General features: G+C 38.6%; 1 protein-coding gene across 2 annotated transcripts in view; it reads left to right on the plus strand.

Annotated features, from left to right (window-relative positions):
• The first annotated feature begins 123 nt into the window (after positions 1–123).
• Positions 124–19153, plus strand: part of LOC139751575 (trehalase-like) — a 49412-nt gene continuing 30382 nt past the window's right edge. The window contains exons 1-2 of one of the 2 annotated variants that reach the window (XM_071667157.1): positions 171–590; positions 8292–12904. In XM_071667157.1, coding sequence (XP_071523258.1) covers positions 8333–10171 — 1839 coding nt within the window. In that variant the 5' untranslated portion in view covers positions 171–590; positions 8292–8332 and the 3' untranslated portion in view covers positions 10172–12904. Of the gene's footprint in view, positions 591–8291; positions 12905–19153 lie in introns of those variants that run through there. The other variant, XM_071667158.1, reaches the window with a different exon arrangement.

The raw sequence follows: 19153 nt of genomic DNA on the forward strand, positions 1-19153 counted from the left end.
TGTTTGCTTCCACCGCCTTTTAAGTTACCAATACTCTATCACTTCGATGTAGTTAATACCATGAAATCGCCATTTTAGATAAACCCCGAAAGTAATATAGTATTCCGGGTCTCATCGTCGAGCTATAACCACCAACCATTATATATTTAACACCTTCAGATTAGCTCTAAGACCATACACCAATTACCTATCAGTAATTACCTACTTGTACCGTAAGGCAACATCTCTTGATTTCTCTGTTCCGCGGCGAGTACTAGAAAATGGACAAGAGCATGGACAGGTGTCATTGAAAACTCTGAGGCTGTGTATAACCTGAAGGTTATGTAAGTGTTATGGCCTTCACAATTATCGTACACACCCAGGGGTGACGAAAAATGTCGAGTGGTGATTGTATCGTTGATGGTCCTTACTGATAGGAGGCGCCTTAACGGTGCAATACCAGCATATCAGAGAGTGATGATACCCCGGTGAGGCGAGGTGAGGGTGAGGTCTGCAGACGACGTACACCTGGAACGTACGTCAGGCCAACTCAGCCGTCAGTGAGCCGTGGGGCCGGGCCCACAGTCTGCACGTTACAGACGGTGGATGAGGTGAGTCGCGATTTTGTTTCCATTGGTGTATGTTACTTAGAGATGTGGTTCCTGCTAATAGCACAGCATGCAGTAAACAATATATATATATATATATATATATATATATATATATATATATATATATATATATATATATATATATATATATATATTTATGACAGCATTACGAAAACTTATAGTACACTGTACCTGCATATTTTGCTGTAGTTAAAGATTTGACATATTCACGCAACGAATTTAGAGGAAACGTATTCCTTTCTTCAGGATATTTTATTTTTGTTACATGAATAACTTACTAGTGGTTGCTACGGATGGTCATAGAAAGGTGAATGGGTGGTATAGGGCTAGGGAAGACGTTCTTGAGACGGTTCGAAGTTGGAAAACATTATCTTGTCAACAAGTCGCTAAGAAACAAGATGGAAAGATCAAAATCTGAACATTTTAACTTTGATAACATTTAAAGTAATTAAAGTAGAGGATTCCCGTGAACAGTATTCACACAGAAAGGGACTAGCGAAATCTTTAGGCATTATGAGCATAACCTCATATGTGCAAGTTACGTATTTGCCCTTGCATTGCTCTCTGTTGCTAAGGTTTTAGATGCAGAAATAATTAAATGTTTGGAGAACCTAGTAAAACCGGCAGAGTGTGATTTGATTTTTTATTCTTTGAAACAAACGAAATGGTGAGTAGAGCTATGAAGATCAGGGAAAACGTGGGTTCTGTCCCGAGGTGGATGAATTACATAAGATTTCACAGCTTGTGAAAACCTCTCATTATTTCACTTAGCAGCCAAGATTTAACTAAAATTTAGTAAGTAGTAATAAACGTTTAGTCATAGCTGCATGTTACTATTAAATTGGAATTTCAGCAATTTTGCTGTGCAATTTTATGGTAGTGTTTCACAATTAAGAGCAGTGTATAGATTGATACTGAATAAGGGCTAGTTTATCAGGGAAAATATTGGCTTCATTTAAAAGCAGATATTTTATTTTTCACATTTGATTGGTATTGCCTGCATTAGCAAGGTAGTGGTAGGAACAGGTGTAAACAGGCCTTATTTGCTCTCGTCCATTTACACATCCCACAGACCTTTCCAAGTTTTCCCCTGCCCACTTTACCTGTCCTGATTCAGTCCATTGACAGCATGTCTACCCTTGTATACTACATCATTCCAGTTTGCTCTGTCCTGTGCACACCTTTCACATCCCTCCCTCCCTGCATATTCAGGCCTTGCTCACTGTATATCTTTTTCACTCCATCCTTACATCTCCAATTTGGTCTCCCCCTTTTCCAAGCCCCCTCCACTTTGACACATATCCCTATTTTCAACCTTTTTTTGATCATTCTTTCCATATGTCCAAACCATTTCAGGACGCCCTCTCCGGCTTTCTCAACCACATTCTTTTTGAGACCATATTATGCTGCATATGGTTCTCAAACATTTGATTTCCAACACTTCCACCCTCTATACATCATCACATATAGCCCATGCCTCTTGGGTGTACATCATTGTTTGGGTTCAGGACTATACCTACAATCATACCCATTTTTGCCCTCCCAGATAATGACCATTCTATCCATGCGTCCCTCAATGCTCCCACAACCTTCACTCTGTCATTCCTCTCCAACTGTCATCCATTTCCTGTCATGTCTGTCCCAGGTATCAAAAACACTTCATTTCGAATTTGCTCATTCAAACTTGTACCCCAAATAACCTGCCCCTCTACCCTGCTGTATCTAATAACATTTCACTTTTAATCCCAACTTTCTCCTTTCACACATACTCCCAGACTTAGTTGCCAACCTTTGCAGTTTCTCATTTGAATGTGCCACAATGGTGTGTCGTTAACATACAACAGTTGAGTCAGTTCTCAAGCCCTATCATCCACTACAGACTACATACTTTCCCTTTTCTCCAAGCCTTGCATATACCTTGATGTGCTACCCCCATCCATAAACAAATTAAACAGCCATGGTGACATTGCACATCCTGCCACAGATCAACCTTCACTAGGAACTTCTTGCTATTCTTTCTTTCTTCTTGTACACGTTCCTTGCACTTTTGTTAAAAACATCATTGCATTTAGCAGCTTTCCTCCCACACCATGAACTGTATTCTTGTCATTTCACAAGGCATGTCAATATATATATATATATATTTTTTTTTTTCAAACTATTTGCCATTTCCCGCTTTAGCGAGGTAGCGTTAAGAACAGAGGACTGGGCTTTTGAGAGAATATCCTCACCTGGCCCCCTTCTCCGTTCCTTCTTTTGGAAAATTAAAAAAAAACGAGAGGGGAGGGTTTCCAGCCCCCCACTCCCTCCCCTTTCAGTCACCTTCTACGACACGCAGGGAATACATGGGAAGTATTCTTTCTCCCCTATCCCCAGGGATATATATATATATATATATATATATATATATATATATATATATATATATATATATATATATATATATATTTTTTTTTTTTTTTGCTTTGTCGCTGTCTCCCACATTTGCAAGGTAGCGCAAGGAAACAGACGAAAGAAATGGCCCAACCCACCCCCATACACATGTATATACATACGTATATATGGGTATATATGTATGTGTCTGTGTGTGTATATATATGTGTACATTGAGATGTATAGGTATGTATATTTGCATGTGTGGACGTGTATGTATATACATGTGTAGGGGGGTGGGTTGGGCTATTTCTTTCGTCTGTTTCCTTGTGCTACCTCGCAAACACGGGAGACAGCGACAAAGCAAAATAAATAAAAAGCAAATATATATATATATATATATATATATATATATATATATATATATATATATATATATATATATATAATTTTTTTTTTTTTTTTGTCGCTGTCTCCCGCGTTTGCGAGGTAGCGCAAGGAAACAGATGAAAGAAATGGCCCAACCCACCCCCATACACATGTATATACATACGTCCACACATGCAAATATACATACCTACAAAGCTTTCCATGGTTTACCCCAGACGCTTCACATGCCTTGATTCAATCCACTGACAGCACGTCAACCCCAGTATACCACATCGCTCCAATTCACTCTATTCCTTGCCTTCCTTTCACCCTCCTGCATGTTCAGGCCCCGATCACACAAAATCTTTTTCACTCCATCTTTCCACCTCCAATTTGGTCTCCCTCTTCTCCTCGTTTCCTCCACCTCCGACACATATATCCTCTTAGTCAATCTTTCCTCACTCATTCTCTCCATGTGCCCAAACCATTTCAAAACACCCTCTTCTGCTCTCTCAACCACGCTCTTTTTATTTCCACACATCTCTCTTACCCTTACGTTACTTACTGGATCAAACCACCTCACACCACACATTGTCCTCAAACATCTCATTTCCAGCACATCCATCCTCCTGCGCACAACTCTATCCATAGCCCACGCCTCGCAACCATACAACATTGTTGGAACCACTATTCCTTCAAACATACCCATTTTTGCTTTCCGAGATGATGTTCTCGACTTCCACACATTCTTCAAGGCTCCCAGAATTTTCGCCCCCTCCCCCACCCTATGATCCACTTCCGCTTCCATGGTTCCATCCGCTGCCAGATCCACTCCCAGATATCTAAAACACTTCACTTCCTCCAGTTTTTCTCCATTCAAACTCACCTCCCAATTGACTTGACCCTCAACCCTACTGTACCTAATAACCTTGCTCTTATTCACATTTACTCTTAACTTTCTTCTTTCACACACTTTACCAAACTCAGTCACCAGCTTCTGCAGTTTCTCACATGAATCAGCCACCAGCGCTCTATCATCAGCGAACAACAACTGACTCACTTCCCAAGCTCTCTCATCCCCAACAGACTTCATACTTGCCCCTCTTTCCAAAACTCTTGCATTCACCTCCCTAACAACCCCATCCATAAACAAATTAAACAACCATGGAGACATCACACACCCCTGCCGCAAACCTACATTCACTGAGAACCAATCACTTTCCTCTCTTCCTACACGTACACATGCCTTACATCCTCGATAAAAACTTTTCACTGCTTCTAACAACTTTCCTCCCACACCATATATTCTTAATACCTTCCACAGAGCATCTCTATCAACTCTATCATATGCCTTCTCCAGATCCATAAATGCTACATACAAATCCATTTGCTTTTCTAAGTATTTCTCACATACATTCTTCAAAGCAAACACCTGATCCACACATCCTCTACCACTTCTGAAACCACACTGCTCTTCCCCAATCTAATGCTCTGTACATGACTTCACCCTCTCAGTCAATACCCTCCCATATAATTTACCAGGAATACTCAACAAACGTATACCTCTGTAATTTGAGCGCTCACTCTTATCCCCTTTGCCTTTGTACAATGGCACTATGCAAGCATTCTGCCAATCCTCAGGCACCTCACCATGAGTCATACATACATTAAATAACCTTACCAACCAGTCAATAATACAGTCACCCCCTTTTGTAATAAATTCCACTGCAATACCATCCAAACCTGCTGCCTTGCCAGCTTTCATCTTCCGTAAAGCTTTTACTACCTCTTCTCTGTTTACCAAATCATTTTCCATAACCCTCTCACTTTGCACACCACCTCGACCAAAACACCCTATATCTGCCACTCTATCATCAAACACATTCAGCAAACCTTCAAAATACTCACTCCATCTCCTTCTCACATCACCACTACTTATCACCTCCCCATTTGCGCCCTTCACTGAAGTTCCCATTTGCTCCCTTATACTCCCTTAGCAGCTTATACTCTCCTCTTGAGCTCCTGGTGCTTACTCTAATACATTATTTCTTTTAATCTCTTCCACTCTTTCCCAGTAGATTCTATCCGTGTACCTCCCCTTTCTCTTTCACTATTACATTAACTTCCTCATCCCACCAGTCCATCCTTTTGCATACATTTGCATCTTAACTAATACATGTATTACAGTACACTTCACCTGCACATGTATGGTAAGCACTGTTTACTTAGTTTCAGCAATAAACCTTGTTTGCTTCCCATATATTTCAAAGTTGATACATTACTTAGGGTTATTGTGAGTACGAGCATATGACGCTCTCAGGGTGAAATCATCATGCACATGGTCACTGAGACAAGTGTTTCTAATGGTAAAAGCACCAGCAACCCACCTCAGTGTTCCCTCAGGGTGTCTTGAGGGAATGATGTTCTTTACTCCTCCAGGTTTTAACTCCTTTTTGGGGAATTTTGCTTCTAAACAGTGAATTTCTTCCACCTGAGCTTCATGATGGTTGGTTTTTACCTTTCTAAGGAAGAGAAAGCCCAAATTCTCACCTAGAAGCAGGAAAATGTGGGTACACTTGAGATTTCTTGGTGTGCTAGGCTCTGAGAATTGACAATCGAGTGGTTGCTTCTTGCAACGCCTCATCAGCACCTTACTTCATTGAGGAGATTGGCCCTTTGGAACCAAAACAACGGCGTAGAATACTTCTTGAGCATTTGCTAATTCCACACTCAGGCATCCTAAGATGGAGATAAAGTCCAAAGGAGAGCTGATGAAGTGATATGTAAGTGTGTCATTGCCCTTGAAAACATGTGGGGAAGTGGACCATGTTTTTGCAGACACTGTGGATGCTTTCTAGTCTTCTCCAATTCCCCCCACCTCTTGTTTCATTTACTCTCAACTTAAACCACTTTCTAGGTTTCTAGGTGTGCTAGGCTATGAGAATTGACAATTGAGTGGTTGCTTCTTGCAACGCCTCATCAGCACCTAACTTCATTGAGGAGATTGGCCCTTTGGAACCAAAACAACGGCGTAGAATACTTCTTGAGCATTTGCTAATTCCACACTCGGGCATCCTAAGATGGAGATAAAGTCCAAAGGAGAGCTGATGAAGTGATATGTGTGTCATTGCCCTTGAAAACATGTGGGGAAGTGGACCATGTTTTTGCAGACACTGTGGATGCTTTCTAGTCTTCTCCAATTCCCCCCACCTCTTGTTTCATTTACTCTCAACTTAAACCACTCTTTGTTCAATTTTTCTTGGTATCCCTGCACAGGCCCTTTTCTCAAGCTGACACTCTTTCACTGCATGCACATTCACGTTTCTTTAAACGGCTATGAACTTTCATATTGACCTTGGCCAAGATAATGATCAAACATTCCACCTGCTGCCTCTCTCATCGTGTTCATGAAGTACAGAAACCTCTTGACATATGCATATTTGATTTATGCTAGTTTTAGAATAGCCCACACAGTTCATTTAGACTGTTTTAATCTATGTCGGCTTAAATTTGGAATATGGCATTCATTATTAGGGTAGCTGCATGGTGGTGAATTGCCAGCACTGAGTTAGAAAAATGCTTTCATTATATTAGACAAAGATAACTTAAACACGGAATGAATTGGCAAACATCAGATGCTATAAAAAGATCCAACATGAGGAGACAGAGAAGGCTAAACGGACAACACCTAGATACCTTTTTGAAGAAAAAGGACACTCGTAAAGAGGACCAGCCATCAATATCTAGTGATATGATAGCTGAACCTGCTCGACCACCACCACCACCACCTTCCACTACTCCGTCATCTGACCCAGATGATCCCCTTCCCCAGTGATTCCGCTCACTCTCCTCTCCATCAGCCACAGCAAGCAGTAAATTTAAGTGATGAAATTAAATTTGTATTTTTAATAGAATTCTTTGTAAAGTATGTATATTATTGTGTTTTCTATTTCCTGGAATGTGTATACTGAAGTTTTTCACTGATGTAGTATTCAGTACTGTCATTGATAATGAAAACCCCCAATCTCCATTATTTATATAACTTGATTCACATATTTTTTATGAGACCATTTTCAAGAATGCAACTCATAAATTGAGAGGTACCTGTATTTGACAACCTCACCTCTGTGAGCCTATCAGTTCTGAATCCAGTGATACTCTTTGACCTTCAACCCCACTCACCCTTTTATGCATGTGTGTGTGCGTGATAGAATTGGTAAACTTGAGAGAACAGAATTTTTTCCTCAAAGGAAGCAAATGATGTACTTATGGAACATCTATATACTTTTCATTTAATGATAATTCATGTATTTGTAATTGCTTCAAGGCCCATTTCATGAAAGGGTACTGGTTTTACTCCAGAATCCCTTTTCCTGGAGCTCATGCAGCCCCAGTAGCATGGAAATAATATGGACTTCTTTGTAGCAAAATGTTCTCTCAAACTGTACTCTCTTTCATCAGTAGACAATGATGCAAACTTGCTGAAGGTGACTTTCATTCTGATGAGTGATTGTTTGCCAGACTGATTGTTCATTATTGCCATTTGCAGTTTTAGACATTTTTTTCATTTTTTTCTGTGTTACATTATTGATGCACGTCTTCTAGACCACCACATAAGTGGATCCCCAGGTAATGTTTCTCCAGGAAGTGGGAGCAGATGTGTATGTTTAGGTTACACTGTGAGTGAATAGTTCCCTTTGGTGATGGTTAATCTTCAGTGGATGAAAAGTACATACAATCTTGTCATGGAACTTCTCAATACAGACGAGTCCATCATTTTCCTGCTGAAGAGTGTAATGCATCCTTACAGGTGCAAGATCCCCATAAGAGAGGTCCAGGGTTTGTTTAATTGCATGTTCATTCATTCAATTATTTATTTTATTGGATTGTTAATATATTCATCAATTTATAAATATTTTTTATTACTTACTTTTTCAGGCCATGTGGAGATTGACTGTGTAAGCAATCAAAACCAGAGGATGTTGTACAGTGGTCATCTAATGTTGTGGTGTTTTGTTGTGGTTCAGTGTTGTTGGGTGAAATGTGTTAGGAATATTGATGATGCTCATGTAAATGCTGATAAGAAGATGCTGGATGTCTGTAATATATATTGTAATCATAAACTCCTGTATCATGTGCAGATGGCAAAGATCTTCAATGATAGTAAATATATTGTTGATATGAAGCTAAAGAAATCACCAGATGAGGTAGAGAACAGTTTTGACAGTTTATTAAAGAAGACTAAAGAACATCCAAATAAGGATCAGTTAAAGAAATTCATTGCAGAGAATTTTGATAATCCTGGTACAGAATTTGAAATTTGGATTCCAGAAGATTGGAAGGCAAAGCCAAAGTTTACAAATGATGTTTATGATCTTCCTTTAAGAAACTGGGTTCGAGAAGTAAATAGAATATGGAAGTCACTTGGACGGAAATTGTCTATAGATGTATATGAAAACAACAGCCTGTACTCGTATCTCTATGTTCCAAACCCCTTTATTGTGCCTGGAGGACGTTTTTATGAAGTGTATTATTGGGATTCATATTGGATTATTGAAGGCCTCCTCCTTTCAGAAATGTATGTCACAGCTAAGGGCATGATTGAAAATTTCATATATCTTGTAAATCAGTTTGGATATATACCCAATGGTAATAGAAAATATTACCTAGGAAGATCTCAACCACCATTTTTGACTTCTATGGTGGATCTGTATTGGAAGTACACCAAAGATATAAAATTTTTGAATACTTCCATTAGTGCTTTAGAGAAAGAATACAGTTTTTGGCATAAAAACAGATCAGTTTCTATCACAGTAGATGGTAGAGTTTATAGATTATTTCAGTATAGAGTCATCACAACTAATTCCAGACCAGAGTCTTGTTACTGGGATGAAGAGCTTGTGAGAGGTATGAGCAAGGAAGAGAAATTGAGGGTCTTTACTGGGATCAAGTCAGCAGCTGAGAGTGGTTGGGATTTTTCCTCTCGGTGGTTCTTGGCAAATGGGGAGCATACCGTTAACATGACAGATATTGATATCTTGTCTATAGCCCCAGTATGTCTTAATAGCCTGATGGGTATGAATGCAAGACTTTTATCTGAATATTTTGAAATATTAGGAATTGAATCCAAACATAAAATGTACAAAACTTTGGCAGATGAAGTCAACACAACCATGAGCCGCATCTTCTGGAGTGACCGAGATGGAATGTGGTTAGATTATAATGTGGTAGAGAAGAAACCCATACCTGGGTTTTATCCCTCAAATTTAATGCCTCTTTGGACAGAAACTTATGGAAAAGAGAGAACTCCAGAATTTTTGATAGAGCAAGCAATTGCTTATATTGACAGGAATAATATCAGTAATTATCCAGGAGGTGTCCCAACATCTTTGCTAGAATCAGGACAGCAGTGGGACTTGCCTAATGGATGGGCTCCATTGCAGTACATTGTAGTGTTGGGATTACACAAGGCTAGAAGGTATAACCCTCGTGCTGAGAATCTCTCTTTTTCTTTAGCACAAAAATGGGTGCTGAATGTGTACCAAGCTTACAAAAACACCTCTAAACATGACATGCTAGAGAAATATAAGGTAACTGAGATTGGAATGGGTGGAGGAGGAGGTGAATACAAGACCCAAAAAGGCTTTGGATGGACCAATGCTGTCATTATGAAGTTCCTTAGCTTATATGGCCATAAGATCAGGACCCAGGATACCTTTGATCCAGCACCAATCTTAGTTGGAATTATGCTTATGGTAGTATCTCTTGTATCAATTGGATGTTATATGCAAAGAGTACATTGTTACCAAAAGATTTAATGGAAATCGGAGTTTTGCGTTGAGTAAAATGTGATAACTATTAGTGAGTTCATTATAGTTTTTTAATGTTCTTCCAATAGTAATTACCTTTTAGAATCTTTTCTTTGGAGGCTGACACTGGGAACATTCCACATATGTAGTGCTACTTGAAAACTTATTGATTTGAAAATTTTGTAAAAGTGTTTTAGGGCAAGAGCCTTAAAAATGTTTGATATTTTGTCATTCCATATCTTGTGATATACCATATAGGTGGAGAATTCAATGAATAACATGTTAATGAAGAGAATGAGTGCTTTTAAAATGTAATATGAAAAGGATTTGGTTATTTTCCTACTACATTTTGATGTAATGTCAAAGTTGTGTAGATGTTTCTTTGATGACAGCCTGTCAAGTGCTGTTAGTTTCTATCATTGAAGCAAATGAATTTTATTTTTTGTAAAATATAAGCTGTCATTCTGACTAAGCACTAGTAATTGCTTGCCTTAAAAGTTTGACAGACTACTTAATGTAGAAACTGCAACCTCCAAGGTTATCATGAGTTTAATAGGTACTGTGGTACTGTAAATTGACAAGAGGGTTGATACTAACAAGTTTTCTTAAATGAGAAGCTGTTATTATATAGTTCTTCCTGAAACACTTCCATATGCATCTGCGTTATGCAGAATTACTCAGGATTTTAAACTTCAGTTGAGATTCTTCAAGTCATTGGTAAAATCAATCATGTTTTTCATTAGTAGTAGGTGCTTTATGTTGATATTGCCGAACTTGAAGTGGAAAAAGTTGATTGTGTGCAGTATGATCTCGACCTGTTTATTGTTTTCGTCTCCGTCCAGTGTGTGCCTGTGGAAAACTTTGTGATGTACACTGCTACTGTGTACACTATTTATTTTTGTATTCATCGTAGATTGATAGGTGTTGATTGTATCTGAAAATTTTAAATGAATTTGTTTAAAACTGCTTTCAGATGTTAAAAGAAACTCAAGGCCATAATTTATTGTTATAAAATTGGGTAATAAAGTACTTGTTTAACCTGGGAATATTTATGAAACTACAAGCCTGTTATACCTCTACCTACCCCCAGTAGAATGCAAATTTCTTGTAAAGCTTGACAATAAGAGATGAACAAGAATATAGTAATGTAAATCTTTTCAAAACTAAGATGGAAGAGAATCCTATTGATATTTCTCTTAAGCACCAAAATCTTGTATGTAGATAACTTTGTTTCCTTCAACACTCTATTGAACAAAATAATTAGTGTGAATATATACTGATGTGTCATAACAGGTTTGAAGTGTGCACATATTTGGTAGAACATATGTTAGACAATATTTAATGTAATGACCCTTGACATGTGAGGATATCTAGGTTTAATGAGTGTAAATGTAACCAGCATTTATTTTTGTTGGGAACAAAGCTGGTCCTTCTTGTTGTGTGGTAGCAAAGCTTTTTGCCACAGTATTTGTCTCGATTGCATTAGTTTTCATATTTTCTCATATAGATATTATATTTTACAATTATTTTTCCAGGGATTCTAATTATCACAGTGTATTTAAGAATGTTCAGATATTAGGTATGAATAATTTTGTATTTTAGGTTGATGTATATAGAGACCTTTTATAACAGATTAGATGCATGTTTGAGGAACGTCCATAATATGGAAAATTTGTTAAAGGGGGTCATTATGATATGGCTCATGTGGAGATGCATTCTCGACAGTGTCAATAATTACACCAGTAAGTGCTATAGAATGGCTATATAATGGTTCTGCAGATGTTATTTTGGCATTTTATTGATAAAACGGACATTACTATAAATCCCATATTAAACTAGATTTAATAAACATTCACAAATTTGTTTGGGCTTGATTACTGCCATGTTCCAAGAGTGCATGTACTGCTACATGGCCTGCTTTGCATCATCTCCAGTGGCTAATCACTTGTGTGGGAAGAATTTTTTGCAGCATAGGATGTGGTGACTGTTCCACAAGTGCCTGATGCCCACCTGCCCTTCGTGTCTTTTGCATCTTTAAATCTGTAGTAATCACTTTCGAGGACACCTTAATGCTTTACCTGTACTTGCACTAGCAAGCCATTTCCAGACATATGGATTTGAAATGTTCTCTAAATTGACATAAAAGATAGTTAAAATGATAGCGACTAAGAGCAAACTGACAAGAATTATGGCATGCTGCACAGAATTGGCTTCTTGTGCAATGACTTTTTAATAATGGTGATCAATTGATTTTTTTTTATTATACTTTGTCGCTGTCGTGCGTGTTAGCGAGGTAGCGCAAGGAAGCAGAGGAAAGAATGGCCCAACTCACCCTCATACACATGCATATACATAAACGCTCACACACGCACATATGCATACCTATACATTTCAACATATACATACATATACATACACAGACATACACACATGTACATATTCATACTTGCTGCCTTCATCCATTCCTGCGCCACCCTGCCACACATGAAACAGCCCCGCATTTCCCACCCCGCGCACACACAAGGTAGCACTAGGAAAAGACAACATAGGCCACGTTCGTTCACTCTGGGTCTCTAGCTGTCATGTGTAATGAACCGAAACCACAGCCCCCTTTCCACATCTAGGCCAAAAAAAACTTTCCATGGTTTACCTGAGATGCTTCACATGACCTGGTTCAATCCATTGACAGCAGGTCCAACCCGTTATACCACATCGTTCCAGTTCACTCTATTCCTTGCACGCCTTTCACCCTCCTGTATTTTAGGCCCCGATTGTTTAAAATCTTTTTAATTCCATCCATCCAACTCCAATTTGGTCTCCCACTTCTCGTTCCCTCCACTTCTAACACACACATCCTCTTTGTCAATCTTTCCTCACTCATTCTCTCAGTGTGACCAAACCATTTCAATATGCCCTTTCCTGCTTTCTCAACCACACTCTTTTTATTACTACACATCTCTCTTGCCTTTTCATTACTTAACTCGCTGAAACTGCCTCACACCACATACTGTCCTCAAACATTTCATTTCCAACTCATCCACCCTCCTCCACACAACCTTATCTGTAGCCCATGCCTTGCTACCATATAACATTGTTGGAACCACTGTTCCTTCAAACATACCCATTTTTGCTCTCTAAGATAACGTTCTCACCTTCCACACATTTTTCAACACTCCCAGAACCTTCGCCCCCTCTCCCACCCTGTGACTCGCTTCCGTTTCCATGGTTACATCTCAACGTATACATATATATGCACACACAGACATATACATATATACACATGTACATAATTCATACTGTCTGCCTTTATTCATTCCCATCGCCACCCCCGCCACACATGAAATAACAACACCCTCCCCCTTCATGTGCGCGAGGTAGCGCTAGGAAAAGACAACAAGGGCCACATTCGTTCACACTCGGTCTCTAGCTGTCATGTAATAATGCGCCGAAACCACAGCTCCCTCTCCACATCCAGGCCCCACAGAACTTTCCATGGTTTACCCCAGACGCTTCACAAGCCCTGGTTCAATCCATCGACAGCACGTCGACCCCAGTATACCACATCGTACCAATTCACTCTATTCCTTGCACGCCTTTCACCCTCCTGCATGTTCAGGCCCCAATCACTCAAAATCTTTTTCACTCCATCTTCCCACCTCCAATTTGGTCTCACACTTCTCGTTCCCTCCACCTCTGACACATACATCCTTTTGGTGAATCTTTCCTTACTCATTCTCTCCATGTGACCATACCATTTCAAAACACTCTCTTCTGCTCTCTCAACCACACTCTTTTTATTACCACACATCTCTCTTACCCTATTATTACTTGCTCGGTCAAACCACCTCACACCACATATTGTCCTCAAACATCTCATTTCCAGCACATCCATCCTCCTGCGCACAACTCTATCTATAGCCCACGCCTCACAACCATATAACATTGTTGGAACCACTATTCCTTCAAACATACCCATTTTTGCTGTTCGAGATAATGTTCTCGTCTTCCACACATTTTTCAACGCTCCAAGAACTTTCGCCCCCTCCCCCACCCTATGATTCACTTCCGCTTCCATGGTTTCATCCGTTGCCAAATCCACTCCCAGATATCTAAAACACTTTACTTCCTCCAGTTTTTCTCCATTCAAACTTACCTCCCAATTGACTTGACCCTCAACCCTACTGTATCTAATAACCTTGCTTTTATTCACATTTACTCTTAACTTTCTTCTATCACACACTTTACCAAACTCAGTCACCAGCTTCTGCAGTTTCTCACATGAATCAGCCACCAGCGCTGTATCATCAGCGAACAACAACTGACTCTCTTCCCAAGCTCTCTCATCCCCAACAGACTTCATTCTTGCCCCTTTTTCCAAAACTCTTGCATTCACCTCCCTAACAACCCCATCCATAAACAAATTAAACAACCATGGAGACGTCACACACCCCTGCCGCAAACCTACATTCACTGAGAACCAATCACTTTCCTCTCTTCCTATACATACACATGCCTTACATCCTCGATAAAAACTTTTCACTGCTTCTAACAACTTGCCACCCACACTATATATTCTTAATACCTTCCACAGAGCTTCTCTATCATATGCCTTCTCCAGATCCATAAATGCTACATACAAATCCATTTGCTTTTCTAAGTATTTCTCACATACATTCTTCAAAGCAAACACCTGATCCACACATCCTCTACCACTTCTGAAACCACAGTGCTCTTCCCCAATCTGATGCTCTGTACATGCCTTCACCCTCTCAATCAATACCCTCCCATATAATTTACCAAGAATACTCAACAAACTTATACCTCTGTAATTTGAGCACTCACTCTTATCCCCTTTGCCTTTGTACAATGGCACTATGCACGCATTCCGCCAATCCTCAGGCACCTCACCATGAGTCATACATACATTAAATAACCTTACCAACCAGTCAACAATACAGTCACCCCCTTTTTTAATAAATTCCACTGCAATACCATCCAAACCTGCTGCCTTGCCGGCTTTCATCTTCCGCAAAGCTTTTACTACCTCTTCTCTGTTTACCAAATCGTTTTCCCCAACCCTCTCACTTTGCACACCACCTCGACCAAGACACCCTATATCTGCCACTCTATCATCAAACACATTCAACAAACCTTCAAAATACTCACTCCATCTCCTTCTCACATCACCACTACTTGTTATCACCTCCCCATTTGCGCCCTTCACTGAAGTTCCCATTTGCTCCCTTGTCTTACGCACTTTATTTACCTCCTTCCAGAACATCTTTTTATTCTCCCTAAAATTTAATGATACTCTCTCACCCCAGCTCTCATTTGCCCTCTTTTTCACCTCTTGCACCTTTCTCTTGACCTCCTGTCTCTTTCTTTTATACATCTCCCACTCACTTGCATTTTTTCCCTGCAAAAATCGTCCAAATGCCTCTCTCTTCTCTTTCACTAATAATCTTACTTCTTCATCCCACCACTCACTACCCTTTCTAATCAACCCACCTCCCACGCTTCTCATGCCACAAGCATCTTTTGCGTAATCCATCACTGATTCCCTAAATACATCCCATTCCTCCCCCACTCCCCTTACTTCCATTGTTCTCATCTTTTTCCATTCTGTACTCAGTCTCTCTCGGTACTTCCTCACACAAGTCTCCTTCCCAAGCTCACTTACTCTCACCACCCTCTTCACCCCAACATTCTCTCTTCTTTTCTGAAAACTCATACAAATCTTCACCTTAGCCTCCACAAGATAATGATCCAGTTGCACCTCTCAGCACATTTACATCCAAAAGTCTCTCTTTCGCGCGCCTGTCAATTAACACGTAATCCTATAACGCTCTCTGGCCATCTCTCCTACTTACATACGTATAGTTATGTATATCTCGCTTTTTAAACCAGGTATTCCCAATCACCAGTCCTTTTTCAGCACATAAATCTACAAGCTCTTCACCATTTCCATTTACAACACTGAACACCCCATGTATACCAATTATTCCCTCAACTGCCACATTACTCACCTTTGCATTCAAATCGCCCATCACTATAACCTGGGAGCGTGCATCAGAACCGCTAACACACTCATTCAGCTGCTCCCAAAACACTTGCCTCTCATGATCTTTCTTCTCATGTCCAGGTGCATATGCACCAATAATCACCCATCTCTCTCCATCAACTTTCAGTTTTACCCATATTATTCGAGAATTTACTTTCTTACATTCTATCACATACTCCCATAACTCCTATTTTGGAATATATATATATGTGTATATATATATATATATGTATATATATATATATATATATATATATATATATATATATATATATATATATTGGCTATGTGAATGGATGAAGGCAGTAAGTATGGATTTGTACATGTGCATGCATTTGTATGTATATGTATGCATACGTTGAAATGTATATGTATGTATATGTGTGTGTGTGTGTGTGTGTGTATGTTTATGTATGTACATGTGTATGTAGGTGGGTTTCGCCATTCCTCATCTGTTTCCTTGCACTACCTCACTAACGCAGGAGACAGCAGTTAAGTATGTATAAGAAAAATATGTATGTATTTGTCTGTGTATGCATATATATATATATGTTGAAATGTATAGGTATGTTTATGTGCGTGTGTGGACGTGTATGTATATACATATATACATGTGTATGTGGGTGTGTTGGGCCTTTCTTTCGTCTGTTTCCTTGTGCTACCTTGCTTACGCGGGAGACAGCGACCAAGTATAATAAAATAGATATAAATAGATAATATATATATATATATATATATATATATATATATATATATATATATATATATATATATATATATATATATATATATTTTATCATTATACTTGATTGATGTTTCCTACACCAGCGAGGTAGAGCCAGGAAGCAGACAAAGAAAGACCCATCCACTCATATGCACACATATATACATACACTCGCATACACACATATATGTATTCATACATATACATGTCAGCATATACATATGCACATAGACATATACATATGTGCATTCTCTGCACCACCTCACACCACAGGGAACAGCATTGCCACCCTGTGCCATACATGCTTGCCATTTCTTGTGTGAATGAGGCAAAATCAAGAACAGATGACAGAGGTTTAGAGGGGAAAATTCCTCTTGGAAAGTAATACAAGAGGGGAGGATTTCCAGCCACCTACTTCTGCCCCTCTTGGTCACCTACTATGACAAGGGAATACATGGGTAGCTTTCTATTTTCCCTAACTCCTAAACATTTCATGTCTGTTAAAAGAGGTCTTAATCTGTATTTGAATGAATTAGACATATTACATACATCTAATTATTTTTTTTTTTCTGTATAGAATTGGACATGTATAGATCATTATATTTACATAAAGGTGCTGAATTTGTGGTTGTGATCAAGGATGCTAACTATGTTTCACAGAGGTACATATTACAGAAGAATTTTTCAGGATCATTGAAAATTGTAGAAATGTGTGGGTAGCAGAAAGTTTTTAAACAAAGGTAGAATTATTGGTATGCTATCTGGACAACTTGTATCTGTTATATTAAGATTTTTAGATTTATCAAGTCTACAAATTAAGGTGATCACTTCCTTTGTAAAAGTATGAGATTTATGGATTCTGTTGTTGTAACTGCAGTAAAATTAATCTTAGCATTAGATTAGGTATGCTTTAGGATCCAGTCAGCTTCAGTAATCATTTGTTAGTTTGCTTTATTGCTCATAGGCACAGAGGTATAGGATGTAGCTCTCATCAGAAATGCATACTTTTGGAACCTTAATGGAAGAGTCACATAATTAATGTTAAGAGGTCATAGGAGCAAACCCTTTGGAGTAGGTAAAGGAACTGTTATTGAAGTTAATAAAAACTTGAAGAATTTGACCTAATTCGTGTGAAATACTGTTAGCATAAGCTTATAGGAACTTCATGGTTTTGCTTTGATAACTTCCGTATGTGATGCAAGTTGTTCACTAATTGTTCCAAGTAATTGCACAGATATAAGTTAAGGTTTCCTCTCTGTAAGTTAATACAAAGGAATACTGTACAAGTTTATTGATAAGTTATTTTTATTTGAAAGTGGTTGGGATGTACTTACTCATTTATAGATCATATTTTGAAACTATTCAAAAAAGCACAAATACATATGACTAGGCCACTCTTGAAAACCCATGCGATATTATTTGAGTTTATGTGTAGGGACTGAAGGTAGTAATCATCTGTTCATCATTGTAAATGGTGACAATCAACAGTGCTTCCTAAGGAGTTTAATGGATTAAGGCTTGCCCCAAAATAGTCATTTATATATTATAAGTAGGTGCTTTTAATATTTTTCAATATGATGAGTCCTTGGAAGTAGCCATGCTGATATGCATGTAAGCCAGTCAGGATATTTAGTAAAGACTTGAAACATAATGTGAAATTTTGTTGCATATCCAATGATAGTTTTGTCATTCTAACTGATATTACATGTACTGAAGAACATACACTGTAACACCAAAAAATCTTAAAAGTGTCTTCCCAAAACTTTGTCGTCAAAGAAATTTATGTCATGAATCAGTTCATTGTAAGATTCTGCATATTTCATGTTTTGTCACAAATGTTGATGCAAAAATTGAAATTCCCCATCTCTGTTTCAGCTTTGCTTATTTTCCTGTGGCTAGTTTTTAAGAGAAAATAACACTGGTCACCAAAATTTTAAGTATTTTTTTTTTTGTCCCACAAACTAAAATAGGTAGACCATATAGTACTTTTTATGCTGAATTCAAATGTTTTTAGAATTTTTCTATCAGGCATAGTTTTTAAGTGACAGAGCAGTTAAATTTTACAATATGCTTATATTACTCATTCATGAATGGGGCTGTAATTACACTGAAAAAACTTACCACTAATATGTAGAACTGTATGATTTTTGGCTATATTTGGCCTCGGGAACATCCCTCCTTAGTGTCCAGCAGTAATCTGTCAACA

This window comes from Panulirus ornatus, chromosome 11, assembly GCF_036320965.1.
Source record: "Panulirus ornatus isolate Po-2019 chromosome 11, ASM3632096v1, whole genome shotgun sequence".
NCBI classification, from domain to species: domain Eukaryota; kingdom Metazoa; phylum Arthropoda; class Malacostraca; order Decapoda; family Palinuridae; genus Panulirus; species Panulirus ornatus.